General features: G+C 41.4%; 1 protein-coding gene and 1 long non-coding RNA gene across 3 annotated transcripts in view; both read right to left on the bottom strand.

The window, feature by feature from the left end:
* LOC147754862 (uncharacterized) overlaps window positions 1-20407 on the bottom strand; it is a 37538-nt gene that overhangs the window by 13894 nt on the left and 3237 nt on the right. The window lies entirely within an intron of this gene.
* On the bottom strand, window positions 245-7337 carry LOC111253360 (uncharacterized). 2 transcript variants are annotated; one of them, XM_022812633.2, is made up of 2 exons: window positions 4587-7337; window positions 245-1444 (listed from the first exon to the last, which is right to left on the bottom strand). In XM_022812633.2, the coding sequence occupies exons 1-2, from the start codon at window positions 6780-6782 to the stop codon at window positions 1079-1081; spliced, it is 2562 nt and encodes an 853-aa protein (XP_022668368.1). In that variant the 5' UTR covers window positions 6783-7337; the 3' UTR covers window positions 245-1078. The 2 variants fall into 2 exon arrangements, with proteins under 2 accessions (XP_022668368.1, XP_022668369.1); XM_022812634.2 differs by having other exon boundaries at window positions 245-1435; window positions 4587-7335.

Raw genomic sequence — 20407 nt, forward strand, 5'->3', positions numbered from 1 at the left:
TACGGGATACTAATCGTGTCGTGCAAAAAAAAGCTCGAACGAAGTTGCGTCGTTCGAAAAGGGGCTGTGGTTTTGGCTAGAGAAAATTATGCCCCCTACGACAATGTTCTCGACCAATTCATGCCGGCCTATACACACAATCGGTTTTCATCAACTTCCCGCTCAATAAATTACCGTTTTTCCTTAAAAATATTTAGCTATGTATCTGGAGCTGTCGCCGTTCTCCATAACAAACAAGATATAGTTTCAGTGTTAGGTCATTATACAATATTTATTTAATGAATCCTTGTACTGAATAATTCGTTCATACATTGTTCTGCATCGCAAACAACAGCGCGGTTTACTCTAATTGACAGGATAACTTTTTAGTGCGTGGTTCAGTTACTATACAAACAAGCGAAGCATCGTTATTAATATTTTTTTGCTATAATTTTCGAGACCGAAGAGGACGGAATCATGATGTACATCAAGACTTGTTTGCATCATTGAATGGACGGGTGGTAATATATGGCTATCCTGCTAGTCGCCGTATATAATAGTAAAATGCAATCATATGTAAAGTTATCCGCATGGTTTTACATTGGTTTGGGAGTTGTCATTTATCAAATGCGCCCTGCACGGTGTAATGTTGGCCTGTCGATAGGACAACACTGAACTTGTATAATGTTTGTTATTATCGTTACTGGTGGAGTTGGTGCACCAGAATAGAAAATGCTATTCCATAGAAGGCAGTATTGGACTGGTGATAAGAATAAAAGCTTTACACTGTATGAGTTCTCCAGCTTTTTTGGTGATTGCATCTATGAGGCTAATTTACCCCCTCAACACGAACCGCTCATAAGCCTATGAGCCAACCCTGTACATGTGGTCATTTGTGTATAGTTAACAGAGTGCTAGTTACCATGAACAAATTATCCGCCCACCGCCTTCTCGCTAGATGATTTGTACTGGAAGTTACATAGATATATGGTATGTACTGTTGTGAATTATGATATTACATTCGGTATCCGCCTTTTCTACCGCCACAGCTGCTTTACTATTGTACACTCGTAATGGACCTCTGTTTTTGTCTATAGACTCACTCGAAAAGAAGCATACTTCGATGTTGACCTGACACCGGCTTCACGTAACGAAGACGTTCCAGTTTCAGAAAACTCTTGGGCAAATAACCTTTAAGGGAGGACTTGCCGTATTTATAATAATCAGCCTTTAGTGGAGCGAGTCTTGCTAGTGGATTATTCGGCAGGCTTATAAGCGTGCGGCTCAGAACTTTTCCATCGGGGTCCGTCGTTTCGGTTTCATCTTCCCGCGCCTGGTTATTTTTCTTCGACTGAAGGGATTTATGTACGTGGTACACGAATGGCACATGAAGTCGCGTAGTGCCTCTGGCATATCCATGGGTCGCGGCATCGGAATCGATCTCAGGAGCAGGCACCTGTAATCCCTCCGCCCCCCGAAACAGCGAATAAGCCAAAAATTCGTACTAATGATGACGTACTGATTCAGCTAGGATTAATATTCAATTGCAGTTGCATGGATTCGTCGATTTCCTAGTTAGCTGTTTAGAACGAGAGGAAAAAACTCTTCTTTATATTGAAAGCCAATGTATTTCCTTATGGTTTTATCGACTCACCTCATTATGGCTTACTCTCTGACACTGACCCTTTTGCCTGATTAGACGATAAGTTACTTACTTCATTTCCCTACGATAGGACCCATTCGAATAACATGCTTGCCACTCTAGCTAATATGGGTACCAAAACCGACATTGCGTAAACATATCAGTTAGTTCTATTCTAGCATAGAGCAAGCTTGATCTACCTTCCAAGCACAATTGTATTATCAATGCGCCACACATGGTATACACAATATATTTATCGACAGCCCTTCCTCATCGACCTTGTCATCTTCTAAGATCTGAAATGTCACTCGACAATTAGTGGCGCATGCGCTCCATACATCTGTCGTTCATACAGACGCTCGCAGGGGTGATCGTCGCCTTGTCGTTCATGCACGTCGGTTAACTTGTTTTTTTTTCAACCATTTGTTTAGTATTAGTTGGCTTTTTATCATAGTAATGTTAGGCTTCTTACAGTTCTCATGGTGACTGTCAGAATATGCGGCGCTGAGGCTAACGTGACTCAATCCTGATTCTGTTGTCTTTTTCAAATATCTCAGACCTTTGTTCCTCTACGAAAGTAGCTCTTTCTATGAGCTGGACTATGTCTTTCTTCGACGACAGCAGAAGCTGAGCCGAACTCGTTTGCTGATTTTAGGATTCAATCGACGTTCATTTAGTCAGGAAGACTAGTTGTAGGCAAAAATGCTGTTTTGACATAAACCTCAATACGGAGCTATAGACAATAGGATTACATGAAATCATTCAACTATTATTTATCTGGTTCGCTCGAGTTTGTCACATGTAACATGGCTGATACAAGAGACACGATGGGTTCATCTGTCGCATTTTAATCTTCTAATAGATGGCCTCATTATTTGCTGATGATAGAGCTCCCGTATAATAAGTACAGAGATCGTCTGATATTTTACTTTTACTAATTTAAATGCGGTTATACTACAAGATGGCATCTAGATGTTGTGGGACAGCAGAATCTTTGGCGAGGCATCATTCCCTGCTTTGGTGCAGTTTGTTTTAGGGTCGGTCAGCATCATTATCCCTGCTCGCCCACCCCCCCAACCAGTATAACTAGATAGATACTAATTTAGAATGTATGTTCTAATTGTTTCCCTAGACAGAAAGTTATCTGCTGTTAGTTAAACATTGCGCTTAGTACAATAGAAATGTATAAACGTACGCGAAATGGACGCATAACAAAACATCTATCTTGAACAGTTTGCCATCTCACGTTTCGTCTAGGCCAAAACCGATTTGGACAGATTAAAATCAGCATTTTAGACCTAAAAACGGGTCTCATCTGGTCCATCGTTCGAAAAAGGGTACACCATTACGTAAGCACAACACTAGCTGAGGGAACTGCTTATGGAGCGACTGTCTTGCATCTTCACTGGATAAGCCCCATGTAAAGATTCATAAGATAAGGACTATTGTTAATCTATTTGAAAGACAATTTAGTTTAAAAGTCCTGGTCGAGGCTCAATATCTTATTAAGCAACTTCGCAAAGGTAGTTTAGGTTGTCATGTCAGGTATGCTGTCTCTAGTTTCGGCTTTGGGCAAATAAATAAGTGCTTCATATGGCCAGCTTCGAAGAATGAGCTCGGCCTATGATTTGACCCATTCCAGCCAACACAATAACGTGACGCTTATTGAAATAGGAAGGAACTAGTGTATACTATGAAAAATCGTCCAGAAGACCATAATGCAGGAAAGCGCTTGGTGACACCGCGACTGTTTACATTCCCATCTAATTATATTGGCCAATTTAATGTGAATATATGTCATATTGTATTATCAATGCGCCACACATGGTATACACAATATATTTATCGACAGCCCTTCCTCATCGACCTTGTCATCTTCTAAGATCTGAAATGTCACTCGACAATTAGTGACGAATCTATTTTGCAGCTTGAAAAACAAGCATGGGTATTCGTTTGACCTTTTAGCGAATTTTCTGTATTACACCAATGCTATGGGTCTCTTATGATATTAAACATTCACAATAAGGTACATAGCAACCTTGATGATTTGCAGCTAGCAGAAACGCTAGCTTTGGCGCTGGATCTGTTTCCATGACCCTCACAGTATAATGCTTGCCAGTTATAACTTTCCAGTTGCTATGGTTCTGATTTCGAATTAAATTCCTATAAACAATTCATTTGACCTCTAACAAAAAAGCGAAGTGTCTTGGCCAAGTGACACGATAGCAGTGAACCATCCCAACAGTCTTGTGGTAAGAGTCGCTTTCTTCGTTCAGTAAACGCAGGTATTTTGTTTTTTTTTACGTAACTACTGACGCGCTAACGAGTGCACCTAAGTCATGGGTCTTGACCTTTACCATTAAGAAGTCCTTTATAACTTTAGACCCCGTCAATTATCTATAATTCTACTATGACGATGATCATTGTGCGCGGGGACAGGCCGTAGCTGCAACGGAAGCCGGACCTTCAAGACGATGTGTCTCGTCATGACCGTAACTGCGTTACAATCTATGATACGCAACTTTCATCAACATCAAATCAATGTTAGCAGGTACACCTAAATGATAGTTGTCCATAGATTTTTCTAACTTCGGAATCGGTTCGAGTGGATCAGAAGTTGACCGAAAAAGTCTGCTCAACTTGCAAAATGTACAAATACGTTCCGAAAAAAGGTTACTATGATTAATAAAAACACTATACTTTAAATCCTTCATGTCAACGCTCGTATAAAGTCGTTCGTCAAAAATCTTCTAGTCAAAAGTTATCACTGTACAAAATCACCAACGTTCGACATCGTATATTAATGAGCATATAAGAAACTAAATTCTCTTAACCCACCAACGAAACCGATACGCTCATTTAGTGTGCATTGTAAACGATCTGTGTTTTTTTTTGACCAGTTTAGAAAAAGTTACAAGTTAATAATTTTGGTCGCGATGTCGGTTCACACCGATATTTTGCTCACCTGCATTAAAATCATCGGCGCTTGAGGCATCGTGATGTTTGCGGTTGTATGATTCACTGTCATAGCAAGACGTGGAATAGCTGTAACGTTACTTTGAGCAGATCGTGATAGAGATGCAGTGGCCGTAACATCTTCATCATCGTCATCAAGATCAATCTTATGAGCTCCTTCTGTTGCTGTTGTAGATTTGGAGGCTATAGCTATCTTTCCCAGGACATCATCGCGGTCGTCTTTCGTTTGCAGTCGACTTTCAATCGCCGGGGGATCACATTCGTGAAGTCCGCGGGTGCGGTTGCATTCAACATCATGAGCGTGTTCGAGAGGGTAATTGATCGGCTGAAGCATGATCGTTCGTCCCGTGCCGACAACCGCAGGAGTATTTTTGCTGAAGTTCGAAATCATGGTTGTTATGGGAACTGCTGGCGCGGTTCTTGCTGCATCGCTGCCATCCGACTCGTTTGGAGTGTTAAGCGACGAAAATACAAGCACTTGCTCATCAACAATCTGGGGCGGCATCGAAAGCAGCTCAGAAGGAGGCGTCGGTACTAGTAATGGCGGTTGGACGGTCTGACCTTTATATTTGATCGTCTCTACAGATGGATCGATTATCATTTTGTCATTTTTTGCAGTAAGTTCAACCAGCGGAGCTTCGACTGTCTTGCTGTCGTCGACTGGCGGCTCGTCTAAAAACGAGGGCGGGTTCTTGTTTTCCAGCACGTTATTAAAGTCGTTCTTCGGTATTCGCTGGTCGGCAGCTACGTCACGCTTGTTTCCCAATGCCATGACAACTTCCAGCGGTAATGGGGCATACCTCGCACCGCCAACGGCAAGAATAATCTTTGACTGGGTGTTTACCTGCGGATATTTTGGGTAGAGGCTGAAGTGCTGCAGAGTACCTTTGTTCAACGAGGAGGGTACCAACGTTCGAAGCTGCTGACTAGGCTCAGCTGTTCTGAGCGGAAAACTCGGAGCAACAGTCGGTATTGAGTGCGATACGTCGCTTAACGTAGAAGTTGTCGTGGTCATTGTCGGCAACATTGTAAGGCTAGCGGGCTTAAGTTGAACTCTGGATGCATCTGTCTGAGCTTTGGGAGCGACGGTGGTCGATCCTGATTGGAGCTGGGATGCGCGAGGCGATAACAGAAGATCTCGAGAGAAACCTGTCGCTTCAGCATAGGAGTTAGGATCGTGGTCTGCTTCGGCAGAGATTCGTTTATTCAAGGGATCAACATTCATCCAGGGCGGTTCAGTGAAGCCATTTTGTGGAAGTCGTTCTGGAGTTTTGGCTCTCTTCGGCAAAACTACATCGGTTTCGTGTGCATTCTGTTGTGGCAATGGGGTGCTGCGCTCGAACTTTTCGAAAGAAGTACGCCGACTTGATCGAGTGGACGCTGGTGGTGGAAATAGCGTTGATGAGTCCGAAGCAAAATTACTCTGTTTATATGTGCTCTCCGTAAAAGAAGCCGTCGTGCTAGTTTCACTATCTTTTGGAATTATTCCTGGTCGTTCCGTAATGCCGTAAGGGGACAATGCACTTCCATCGGAGCTATACGCTGAGCTACGCGTTGTCGTTTCTTCAAAATAGCTCTGCTCCTCCGCGATCAAACGTGGAATATCGACATTTCCCACTGGCGGCACTCCGGTGTGCGAGTACTCAGTGAGAGTCCGTTGAGTCTGGGGTGTCATGCCAGCAACGATGTAACTTGGAGCCGTATTTCTACTTTCATTGCCTATTCCGGTGAACTTCGGCTTCTTGCGGCGTCGCTTGCGCTTCGTACAATTTTTATGTTGTCCAGCAACCTCCATATACATCGTATTGAGAGGATTGCTGAAGTCACCGTCCACCAGTTCGCGGAGCAATTCTGGCGGTGATAGAGGGGTATCACGTTTTTCTACATTGAGATGTTCTTTCTTCCTTTCAGCGGGTCGATCTGTGGCGCTTGGCGGCTTGCCATCGCCGTTATGGTTTTCTGCATCGAGCAGAGATCGCACTTTCTCAGTTTGAATAGCATCGAGCAGCGCCAATGATAGGGCAGAGGTATCCCGACTTTGTCCTAGGTAATGGTCAACTACACCCTGAATAATATCACCCACGCGACTTTCTTGCGCAGTTAGTCCATAGTCTGCTACGGCTGAATCTACCGGCAAACACAGGATAATAATGGCCAATGAGGCCAAAAGCGATAAACACCGCATTCCTTTTACGGACACTACCACACCCAGCTCACCATAGAGGACAAGTTCTTGACCCACAAAGTTCCTCAACGTGTGTTCTTTCAGCTTGAAGTCATCACGCTCGATCAGCACATGCTCACAACATAGGCAAATTTACCAGCAAAGATGTCGTTACTGTGGAACGAGTCAAAAGTATTCAATGAAAAACTTGCTAGGCGTCGCTGGTCCGTACTCCTGGTTTTACGTGGTAAGCCTGGATACAGAATCAAACCTTTCTAGATAAACTTTCAAGTTACGATTACAAGTTTAGGAGAATACCACTGATTAAAATTTCATTTACGTGGCGCAAACCCAAACTTATCCTACGACTTCTTTCGTCGAACTGCGGCGTTTGTAGGAAGATGCGCGAAGATGAAGCCCCTCTGTCCTTGAGCCTTTCCTAACCCATTGGGTGAGGGCAGATGAGAAGGAAGATCACAGAAAGGCGGTTGACGGATGACAGGCACTGTCGTCTCTGCAGCTGCTATGATAACTGGTACTTTACAGCTGAGAAAAACGGGATCCACCAGTAGCGGGAAGCTAACGATGGTCAGCGGTACCAGATGAAGCGACACATGCGTCAAGGTGCTTGTAAACAATAAAGAAATGCCCGGATACGGGCTACGCGATATTTCAATCAACGCGATATCTGATTGCTACGGAACGGGAGGTCTTATCCCGTGTAATAGTTTAATAAGCGACAGTCCAGCACATTTGTCATGCTCATTTCATAGTCGTTTTTCCACTAGTTTAACATTAAAAAGCAATGAACATAGTCGTGTAACAATATTGTATGATTCACGTGACAATACGCACAAAAGTGAAATAATTGAAATTTGGCCCCCCTGAGTACCACTACGCTGGTCGATAATTGCCCCACTGGGAAAATAACTTGAGGGGAAAATATTCACTTAGCTAAGAGAACATTTTGATTTTCGTGAACATTGGCAAGACATGAGTAAAAATCATTGTACTAATCCAAATCACGCTAATTTACATTGGCATTCCACTAGAAGACGTCGTTTAAGAGTATGTTGATAGTATTCATATTAACTACTTTCGATTTGCCTACGCAGGTTCACCAGTAGCAATTTCCGCAGAACAGTTAACAGTCATACAATACGCACAAAACCCAATCGGCTTATGTCTCCCACAAGCTGACGAAGCGACGGCCTCTGTCATCGGCCACCCGCATTAAGTTAAACCGCTATTGGTGACGGTAGCGTGATTTGTAGTTGTTTGCCCGCCATGTTTGCTGGTATTATCATTGGGCTAGCAGCAGCCGGACAGCCATTTGAATGGACGTTTATCGTCAGCGATTCGGACGCACAGCACAGAGCCATCCACTAATACAGAAGTAAATATACAAGCGATTCACGTATCAGACAGGATGTGGCAGGGTGAATGTGCAGCCACTGAATATTTGGTCGCAAAGGGAAGGGGCGCTCGATTTAGGGTAGCAGCCAGCTGCCAAGCTTGGCACCGAGTTCCAACAGTAGCGCTAGCTTTACTCACCCTCGTTATTGCTGTTAGACGTTCAGCACTAACGAAGCGCGAACGTCATCAACTTCGTCACCATAGACAATATCCGTCCAAATAGCACAAGACCTCAAGCAAGTTATCTCAGGCCTAAAACCAGGGAACAGAGGGTGCTACGGAGGGAAATCTATTAAAGATAAACATATGCTAGTATCCCTGTAGTTGATAGGAAGGGGGAGCTCGAAGCTTGGCCGCGAATTAGCATAGCATAAGCCATTTTTCGTGGCAGGTTCGTTAAACAGGCTTCTACAGAAATAAATCGTATCATTTCAAGCCCTGCAAAGAGAGCGACACCAGCTTTAACGACGAAGCCCATCGATAAACGCTGACGCCAGTTATGTACTAGCAGTCAAGGGGACTTGGGTGACAGCTTCACTGAGTAGGCGCATGAGAACGAAACAAATTGCTTAGGCTTTTTGGCGTCAAGGTGCAACAAGTTACGGCCCCAGCCTCCCAGTCATATTCACAATGGCTGTTCCCAATGGCCACAAATGCTACAGTACACGATCAAGTTTTCAGGAGCGGGACTATTTGATGGCTGTGACGCTTTGGTGCTATTGACAGCTAGGATTAGCTTTAAGCCATGAATTCTAGAAGAGAATAGAAAACTGAAGCCTTATTCTAATGTCGGGAACAACGGACGTAAAATTGTTCCTTTCCTTGGGCCCGCCTCACTCAACGCGAGAGATAAGAAGTGAGAAGATATGAAGTACTTGGTACACCTTGCAGTGAGGCATTAATTTTATTATATGTTTTTGTGTTTTTCAAGCGATATAAGTTAGCAAAATACATTATAAATAAATATGAGCTTAGGTGCATCAACGAAACATTAACCCTTTCAGTAATGAGTAGATAAACACGAATTTCAGACAGCCGCTAGGAGATTAAGATTATTTATAGAGTGTATTCAAATGCTGAATCCAGGACGTTGCTAGTTCTGGTCCACCAAGGCGCCTCTTAAAATCAGTTTATGCATTATATAATAGAAGTGCATGATATCCGACAACTTCTATTAAATTGGGCTTCTGGAAGGCCATTCTTATGATTTGACTATAGAATATAAACCATTTTCAAAACATGGTCTATAATTCCTTACGCATAGGACGGATACCTCATAATTGTCATCACCCTGTTCAACCATCAAACCTAACCTATATATAATGAACTGAGCCTAGAGTTATGAAAAATCCGCTATAAGCCAAAAATCTATACCAATTTAAAAGAAAAAAAAAATCACAATGATTTGCGATTTTTAAGAAAATGATAGATGCATGAAATATACATGCATAACCGTACAATATAGGGTACTGTTAGTGCTTTTTCTTCGTAAATCTTTTTCTAACAATTTATCAAATAACTACTATTTAAACATGTCGCAAAAATATGGCTTAGTCATAGAATATGTAGAAAACAAAGGGTCTCAATCTGGGAGGTATTTTTTATTCTATTCTTAATCTTATCTTTCTAAAATCTCCGTCGATGGTTCGAACGTTTCCATTATTAATTCTGTCTAGCCAGCGTGGACTTTTGTACTCAGCAATTAAATGTCTCTTATCATTAGTGTTACTTCTCAATTGTCAAATTTGATTTTCCAAAAATACATATATGGGTTGTATCGTTTTGCGTAGTAACGGCTGCACTAAATAAAAGCTATTTTTTTTCCCAAGAATCTTCTTAACCGACAGACTTATCTCACTGTTGATTATTGTTCCATGCACAATTGTTGTGCATACATTTAAACAACTGTTCGCGGTACATTTCTAGATAGGGACGAAACATCCACAAGGATGTGTACATATGCAGGCCAATTACCATTTTTTCTTATTCCATTCATTATAATAGTACATATCGAGCTTTTACAGTCGCAAATATCAAAGCAAACGCTGAACGAAACACCATTTGATTGTTGCCAAACGGCAGACGCGTCGACGTCAGATATCGGATGCCCTGCTATATCTGTCTTAGTATACTGATGCTAATTAACTACAATATGATCATTATCTCCATTATGAAGCAGCTTATTTAGCTTAACTATACATATAGTTAGGATGACCCAATCGTCCCCTACAGCCCCTGTTAACGACGCTCGTCTGACGGCCGCCAATGTCAGGATTTGGATCGTTACAAATCGCTGCTATTACTGATGAGAGCCAGCTTTTTGTCTCGAACCAATCGTTATTAGCCCAGAGATCCTGTGCTTGCGGTCTGCTAACAACCTAGCGACCCTTTTGAGCGTCCTGTTGTCCTTTAGTTTCTTCGACGCACCAGCGTCAAATGAGCGTTCACATCAACATCCGCATCAACAGCAAAAATGCGATGATTTCAGTCCAGTTGTGACCAGTTCATGCCCCCGAACAGTTGCCTATTCTCACAGAGGTCGATTACTGCGGTCGAAAGCTATTAGAGGTCGAAAGCTGCGATCTCCCAATAATATATTTTTGTGTACCTTCTGTAATAGTTACAGATGTTAATGTATAACTCGAAGCGGTTATGCTGTGTTCTTCCTCGAAATACTATGGTATAGCTGCAGTGCATAGATGAAAATGTATGTCGACAGAGATAACGGACCAAAGGCCGAAATACGGTAGGGCCCCAAAAAAAATGTGGTCAGTCAGAACAACAAAAACGCAAGCTTGACAAACGGGAAAACGTCTACGAGTAACACTATCTCTTTCAAGCTGATAGAGATGTTGGCAAAATGACCATTGCTATTCATAGACATTACTCGTATCGTGCTGCACACCCGGTTCATTGTTCAAACTAGAGTGTTATTGTGAAAGTTTTACCATTGTGGTCCGCTATGCATTTGCAGGCATCATGAAAAACTGCTGTACACCTATTGTGCAGCTTCTCATGTTTATTCTACCTTCACTGATCTGTTCCGTTCCGAAGATCTCAGATGCTGGTATTTAATTGCTCACATATAGATAATCGCACTCGCTCAAAATGTTCTAATAGAAGCCAAATGGTTCTAACAATATATTCTTGAATATTCTAATGAAAATTCTGTTGTTGTATCGGTGTATATATATATATATATATATATATATATATTAGTGTATAATAAATATTACGGATTTCGCCTTTATATAATGCCGCTACATTATGTCTAGATTCGACTAGAATACTCCTTGAAGCAGCGAGTCTTACTCGTATTAATTGAATTCCCGTGAAGTACGTTGCATAAGCAAAAAGTTTACCCTTTAGGCATAAGTGGAACTTCCCGACTTGACAGCAAATCCGCCCCTAGTATCAGCAGTCGGATTTCTCCGACCCTCAGTTTAAATTCAGCGATTTTTTTTTACATCATTCAAGTTCTTAGTTTCAGCTTGTCGTACCGTTACGTTCCAACACACTATTCTATTCTGTAATCGTAATAAAGTTCATCTTCGCCGTGTCGCAGTCACTATTACCCATAAGACGGCGTCAGCTTTGAGAGGTTTCAATGCTTTACAAAAGAAACTAGGCCTCTTTGCTATATCGAATCCTAAATGACTGAAGCGTATATCAGCTTAACAGTGGCGTGACATTATCGAAAGAACCTCGATTAAGAAGACTTTGAAATACGCCAAGGTCCAGAACTATACGAGCTCCTTTAATGTCAAGAGTACCTTAGCGTCAGACGATCATTTTCAACTTTCCGTGGTAATAGCCTGCCAAAACTTTCTAGATATTTTTCCAAATAACGAACATCAGTATATTAGATAGTGTAAAAACAACTTAATGGAATATTTGTCGCCGCGATAGCTGGAGGCCCCCTGGATACGTGGGAACCAACCTTTATAAGAAGTGAATCAGTACTGCATAATGAAAAATTTGCCAAGCAGACTTAATTCGCATCGTGTGCATAAAATCGGCCTTGTTCCGTTGATAACTTTGCCAATCGTTAAAAATTGTTAAGATTGGAACGGCAGTATGTTAGATGTAAAAAAAGATCAAAAAAACTTATACGGATTTAAAAAAATGCTGACATTGTCGGGACTGTTTCGCATGTGCTATAGCAATTGAATCGCGTGAAAATATCTCAGAAGATGTTGTTTCAGGTCTACTAGTAGACCTTCTGTGTTGATATTTACACTATTTTTGATAGCAGTATCTGAATATGCTATATTCTGTATTTGTCGTTCGTGTGACAAACGGCATCTGTGATTCTCGAGAGAAGTACGTGGATGGTAACGAAATAACTTGAGAGAGAAAGTTTTATGTAATAGTTATTGAATGACTATAGTTGGACAGTACGGCAATTGGTCGCTTTTTTAGTCTGCACAAAACAGACCACGGAACAGTCTCGTCTTGTACTCGTATTACTGAAGCGTTACAAGGCCGGTTCTATCCGTCTGGGTAACTTAGGCCAGCCCTATCTAATGTTATGATAGATTCGGTTATCGATCATTATTATGCCTTTCATCTCGGATATTCTACGTACACCTACACTGTTACTTATACTTTATCTCAGAAAGCAGTTATTTTAATTGTACTCTGTAACTATACTTCGCCACCAATTCCCCTAACGTGAGAAGTTCTGTTTGAACGTATGTTTAATATTCTACCAGGTCGGCAACCAAAAATTTAAAGATGACACAGCCTTACGGTGCACGAGCAGTCTGCGTTTATGCTCAACTAATTGAACAAACTCGAGGTTCCTACCAAGATAAAAATAGCCCAGAAATTCATATAGGTATTGAAAATAGCTCCCAGTACAGACCTCCCCGTTATCATAGAAAATGCTTAATCGATAGAGTTCTGCTACTTATCACTATTTACATTGTTTGTACAGCAGAATGCGCCAAGCCTTCTAGAAAACGCTTTTGAGCCAATGAGTTGCCAGTACAAAATATACATACAGACAAAATTATGCGCGCTATGTTGTCGTGTCCTGGTAGCCGTACCTATCTGCTCCTCCAATAGAAAATCAGTCTAACTAATTCACTGATACGTTTACTCTCGACGATTCAAGGCCCTCCTTGAATCGACTGGACGCGTCGCAGATTTCGGTCACGCAATGGCCATAGGCTGCTGACTTCGCAAATCACCGCTAATTGACGGCCTGTAGATGACGATGTCAGATCTTTGAGTTGTTGGTTGCTCAATCTAAGCATAGATCGTTCACAAGTCAAAAGGATTTTAAAGCTACCGCGACAGCCGGTCTCTTTCTAGTGAACGGGATTGCTATTCGGATAGTTGTAACATGCCCGTGTTGCGTCCCGTCGATCATATGCATTTATTAAAAATACACGTACATGCACTCATACGTGAAAGCAAATGACGAGCCGGCACGCTGAAATCCTTATCAAAATAGCAATAAACAATAATCCACAGTAACCGACTGTTGCTTCGTTGGTCTGCCAGGAGATGGGTCGGTCGATGGGCGTCGTTTGGCGACCTCTTCAGATCTGCCCGTCCGGCATTGACGGCAGATACCACCTCAGAAGCATTCTGTAATTTTTGTACAATCACTATTACAGATGCACGTAGTGTTAACACATCTTACTATACGGGCTAGTATACTGCTAAATACACACAGTTGTCGAAAATATCGGGTAGAATCATCGGCACTGACATCACAGTTCACCATCTGCTAGCCCCAGTGGAATAGCAGGTCACTGCAAGTCGGTGCCTCTATTTGCATCTTAAATAATGTACATTATGTTGTCCTGATGCGCCTATTGGCAATCGTCAACATTAGGCCTATTTGACACAGGAATTATTTTATCTTTGTCATTTCGTTTATCTCCGTCTTAGCTGCACCTTTATATATACATATACATTTTCGGTTAAAAAACACAATTACGTTCAAAGTTTTCGCTAATCCGTATCCCGCCGACGACACATAGAGACTACTCAATTTGGGTGAATTATAAGAACTATTAAGATACAAGGCATCGCTCGACGGGTATTGTCTTTATGTCCTAGACGGCCCTAAAAAACTGAAGGGTTATACGCTCTTTACGGTGGGTCGCTTCCATATCATATGTATGATAAGGTAACCTGTACTGCTTCTCTCGTTATAACACGCTCGCAGACAGTTTTTAACAGGAGTACGCCATATTTGCTGCTCCGAGACAGTTTGTTATGGCCGAGTTGCTGACGACTCTTGGTGTAACTGTGGCCGCTACAATCTGCCACCCACAAATAACAGTCGGTGTCATATAATACACTATACTACTATATGGGCATTAGATAAATGCAGTAATCTTTTGTGGCCAATGCAAAACAGGGGAAAAATGCCTGTCGACATTAGGAGCCATGCAAAATAAACGCAACAAACGTTACATTGTATTCATATACGAAAAGTGGAGGACGTTGTCGGGGTGGGCTTCAGTGAGGGCATTAATCAATCTGATACAACAAAAATGACATACGCTGTATATTTGTCTGTACACTAGCTGTAGCTGACGAAGCGCATTCGATGTGGGTCAACCGGAATGGGTCCATCACCAATGTCTAGTGTGGCAAGAGATGGCGTGTACAGAATGTGGAACTACCATATCATACGACATGTTTGTTCGAGATCTTAAAATTCAAATGTCCGTTTGGGTTCAAAAAGTAGCGTGGCTTAAAGGCGGCGATTTTTTTCGAAATCAACTTTTCTAGCGGGCGTAAAAACCATCCTTCCAAAAAAACTATCGTCAATGGGTGGTTTAGTTGTAGTATTATTAGCTAAAATTACCGGTTACTTGCTCTTGAAGCAATGGAAAGCATATATTAAGCACACAGATCGCCGAACTGGCGAACATTTCGAATCATTGATTATACACAATTTTTGTGGGGGTCTCATAACAATGGATGATTATCATGGTTCTCAGATTTTGTGAATTTAGTCTTCGGACGATATGAGTATCGCAGCGGCCTTATGCACATATAATATTAATAAAGAAAAACAGAAATTCGCCATATAATTTTCTGTTTATTTTTTATTTGATTACAAATTTGACTTCAACAACAGGTCGCAACACATCGTAGAACAAGCGATGATAAGCAGAAGAACAAGTGGTACCTTTGTAGAAAGTATTAGACCATATTGTAGAACTTTTTTCCATAAAAATCCATTATTTCTTAAGGAAGCTTTGCTGTCCGATTATTATCCATTTGTCGCGTTAGCGACAAAACTATTTTTCACTAATGTTTGATATATCGTTCTACTGGTCGAGCAGATCGCACTGACGCATAGCCCAAGATGTACGAGAACCCCAGTTTTAAATACTTGACATTTCGTTAGGTGACTTTCCGCCCCTAACAATTGTCTCGGGCGTCCAGTCGGACATTTCATGATCGATACGTCACAAATCTTAGAAATGAAACCTGCCAGTTGCCGTATTTGATTGAATGACACAAGCAAACGCACCAATCTGTCTGACATTGACGATGGCCATGCCTTGGTCACCGGTGGTGCATTTTTTCTACTCTGTTTTCGTTAATTTCAAACGCAAAACGTATATCTGCGCCCCACAGATCTGCCCGCCTCAGCGACAGCTACTGGTTGCAATGACTCAAAGGCGTTGCTTGTTTATTCGTTGATTTGATCGTATGAGAATCGAAAAAAGCTGCCGTACATAAAAGCAATAGGACGCGATATCGAAATTAGGCAAGTCACTCTTTGCTGTCGTCTGCAACCAAAAACAAGCAACCAACACCATGTATTCCTAGGAGCCATGTTTCGAACTAGAGCGATTCACTGGCTAAAGTAGCATGATACTATCGGACGAGAAAAAAGTTCGGACTCCTGCCTTCGGCCTTATTGTCATTGCACTAGTGACACGTGTCCGATTCCGTTAGTAATAGCCGTGCTCTGATCTTTTTCGGAATGCGGCATCACGATATTATTAGCTAGTATAGTAGCCCGATTGCATAATCGCCGCTTTGTCTGGTACAAAATGGACGCTCATGAGAAAGACGTCAGTTGAAAACGATCAAACTGTCCATCTTCGTCACAGTAGTACCTACCAATACCTGCTATAATCATTTCTCTTATTAATATAATTTAATAAGGTGTACGCGACGTGGTAACGTCGCACTGGAAGTGAGAAACTAGAAGAATCGATGGCGGTCTAGGAAAAGCTCATTGTCCTGTGAAGAATCAGATCTGATTTGGAGAATATTCACGATGTAAATGATTGCATAGTCCGAACGATCTGTCTGAACCAAATCGAATAAGACGCATCGCGGAATTGTCCCGAAATGTGATCGGGAACAGATGTACCTTAATTTCTGAGCGAATTATAAAAAGGTCACCCGATACGTCAGAACCATGCCACAAGCTAGTTAAACTGTGTGCGTCAACGTCAAATGTGTACTAAGTAGAGTTTACAAGAGCTGGTCACGAATCCCTTGACAATTAAGTCCAATAATTATTTTGAAGGCAAAGAGATCTGATCAATCCCACCGGACGATACTAGGTGAGATCTCTAGGGTCAGGATCTGTAGGGACTCTCCACTTCACTGGTCTGAAAGTGACACTTAACTATATCACTTGGAATTGTTCGATAGATACCAAAAGTGCTCGTATAAGAAATGATTAGTGTTCGGAAAAGTCTATCGCTAGTCAGGGATTTGAATGAGTATCTGATCAGGTCCGCTGTCAGGTTGTCTACAGTAGTAAGACCTTATTTCTATTTGGCACTGTTCTGGCCAATGATTTCTAGACAATTTAACGACAATTTAATAGCGCGACCAAATAGACAATACGACGCAGGTAAGACGCATATTTGAAGATCTATCACGTTATACAGAGCTGGCCGCGTCTGCGCCATTTGTCTACTCGCAATCCGACATGCTACAAAGTAACTGATCGCTTCGTACTGCCTTGCAATTAACAAAGCCGTGACGGCAACTCGGCGTATCGGAGATGCACCGTTATGTGCCGTTATTATTCATTAGCAAATAGCGACAATGTCTGATATCTAACAATGAGATATATAATAGGTACTATATAATGTTTTCTACATTGCCGCTGTCGCAGAACTAATAGCTTCACCTATCTATTGGACTATAGTCGCATTAGAAACGGTCTGGATTAATTTTAAATGAGTAGTTTGGTAAAAATGGCACAAGCTGAAATCTACCAGACATGCTGAAAACATGCGAGTTGTTCGTGATCTGGGTTGTGGTGTTCTTCCAACTGTATATTCCGTTCAGAACTTTACTTTTCAGCAGTTGTAGTAGGTGTTTATACCGTTGGCTGAAATTAACTATCTCAAAACGCCGCGCCACTACAGAGACACAACCATATCCAAAAGACATAAAAGAAGAAATGCAGGTACAGATAACGCAAATAGCGGACCTTTAGATGTTCTCGCAAATGTTTGCCTCTGCGTGTGCCGCCGCCGCCGCCGCCGCCGCTGCCCATTGCTTACCAGCCCCCATCTACAATGCTTTAGTCAGGCATAGTAATGGGGGCGGTTGGGTCAAGTTTCTGTTGGTCCGCGGCCGGTCAGAAAACGGCAAAACAGCCTATGACTTTGCATTATGCTCTATGAGGCCAAAAATGAGGGATAGTAATAGATTTTGATGAGGATCTTGATGAGAATAGATGTGATCGTGATGAATATCATAAATGCCATGACAGAACCTTCTTTACAAACAAGAAATATGTCATTGACACTTAAACGACACTGCAATACAGGTTTTTTTGGTTAGGGTAGAACGCTATAACACAGGACACTGCTTGTCGTGGCAAAGGCGAATCAGGATGTATATGCGTGTATGGATGATGCGTGGACTCGTGTCTGTATAAGAACGCCGTATACAACAGCAGTTTATAGCCGTTTCTGATCTTCGATTGAACTGGAAAAAAATGTGCATTGATAAATATAAAATAAAATAACACGCGTAAAGCACATGTACATCAGGATTTAACCAGATGTTTACGTTATGTAATACAATGATAAACTGTATGATAAACGTAATGATCGTAACAAAAAAATCATCTTATCAAGCTGTAGAAATAGACGTGTTGGATTCCGCTCCAGTTGCAACAATGCGTTTACTGGATTAGCATTTTTATCCGTTTCATAATAGTGAAAACAATTAGACTTGTGCAACTTTTTATTAAACGTTTCGACAACTCTCTAGAACTAGAAATTTCCAATGACACAGATTCGTAGCAATAAACCGGTCCAATTTAAAGTGCAAAGTTCATGGTTATTCATAACTATACTTATCATTACCGCAATATTTCCCCTTATAACTTGAGTTGAGGGGGCTCATTCAAATAAATAAATAGCCCTTGGATTGCTGCTGTCAGCATCGTAGTAGTAACAAGGGCAAAAACGAACATACATTATTCGAGAGTCATAAATTCGAATGGGTCGTATTTAAATAACAAACAAACTGCGCTCACTGGCACTTTCGTATCGTCACGTTCTTCGGTGACAACAGCAGAGATATATTCGAAAAATGCTTGAATTTCATCTTATTTTAGCCGGACTTTATATTAACCAATGTTTAGTTCGAGTAAAAAATATTTTCAAGGTTGTAATGTACTTAGTGTTTACTGCTTACGGCAACTTAAAACCTATGGATACCCAATTCTAGTCGATGTGGTTTTACGTTCGCAAGTTTGCCCATAAACTCCTGAGAAACATAATTACGATCACTATAGAAGAAGCTTAGCTATTGATTAACTGGCAGTTCCAGCAAAAAAAAAGCCCATCAGCGCATGGAATGAACCTATAGAGATACCTGTACAGGCCAACGAGTAAGTTAAGGAGAGAAGTGCCAAGAAATGGAAAAATTCGCTGGAGCTACGTTTATTGCTAATATATTGAGTGGTCGTAGAAGACTAGTCGGAACGAACGCATACCATCGCTACGTGTCGCTAACGAAGACAAGTTATCGGCTGTTACAAAAAAATGACGAAGGAAATAGGCAGAGTTCGCAGGTGATTCTTAATTCTAAATGGAATTTGTCCTGCAGTGGCACGCGATGAAGTTGACACTGCTCTTCATCGACTTCTCAGGTAAAGAAGTCAACAGCCTCAAGCAACTGGCTGGGCAATATGGCCCGTATGATCGTCACAGATAGGTTATTGGGAAGTTTTGGAGATCCATATACACGTTAGCTGCAGTGGTTACGAACCAAAGACGTCGTATAAACTTTATCCACTGCATCTGTCAAACAGTTTTGTTAGATACCACACCGATTGTTGATTTCCTGATCAATAGGTGGTATAATATTTGAAGTACCATACCAAAAGTTAGGGAGGGAGTATAAGTGGCTGCTTTACATCGGCGTATATTCGACTGTAAACCTAATGAGACGATGCAGAATGTCGAACATGTGCGAATTGGAACTACCATTGTCATCATATTTAATGGCCAAAGACTACAGACTCAACTCTTCACTCTGATATACTTCACATGATAACGCCATATACAACACTACAGTGTATACACTATAAATATACATGATTTAGAGTAGTCGAATTGATTAACTAGCCAAAATGGACGAGTTCAAATTACATAAACAGTCAGACTTCGTACTTAATCTATTACAGCCGCAACAATCGATCTATATACAATGTACAGTTATATACAGTTAATCTATATTCTATCCCCTAGATGTGTCGGAAATTGTGTCAGGGAAACCATAGAGCATACGTTTCAGCTGGGAAGAACTAACCTGTACGGAAGAACCTGTATAGAAACAAACCTAGACATAGTTATGGCTATTACTTCTTGGACGACTTCAATCCCTTCGTGCTAGTTCCACGTTATTTCTTCAAATAAATTTCATATTGAAATCGATTAGCAGGCACATCGCATTGCATTACTATCGTATGTACATATATTCATATAAATGTACATTAAAGATACGTTTTTAAGCTCGAGGTGATGCGTGCCTTAGATGCTACATTTCACAAGCTATTCGTGCACCTCATGCTTCCAACCGTCAGTTTTGCACATATGTTTCCTTCGCTTTTCTTACCAACACAACAGAAGTGATTTTTTAACACACTCTCGAATTTACATGCATCCGCTTGAAATTTGTAGACCCATCGTCTAATTATATCCTGACTTTGTTGTTGTTGTTGTTGTTATTGAGTAATCGTTTGACCAGGTTAGTCCTAC

This window comes from Varroa destructor, unplaced genomic scaffold (assembly GCF_002443255.2).
Source record: "Varroa destructor unplaced genomic scaffold, Vdes_3.0 BEIS01000006.1, whole genome shotgun sequence".
Classification (NCBI taxonomy): domain Eukaryota; kingdom Metazoa; phylum Arthropoda; class Arachnida; order Mesostigmata; family Varroidae; genus Varroa; species Varroa destructor.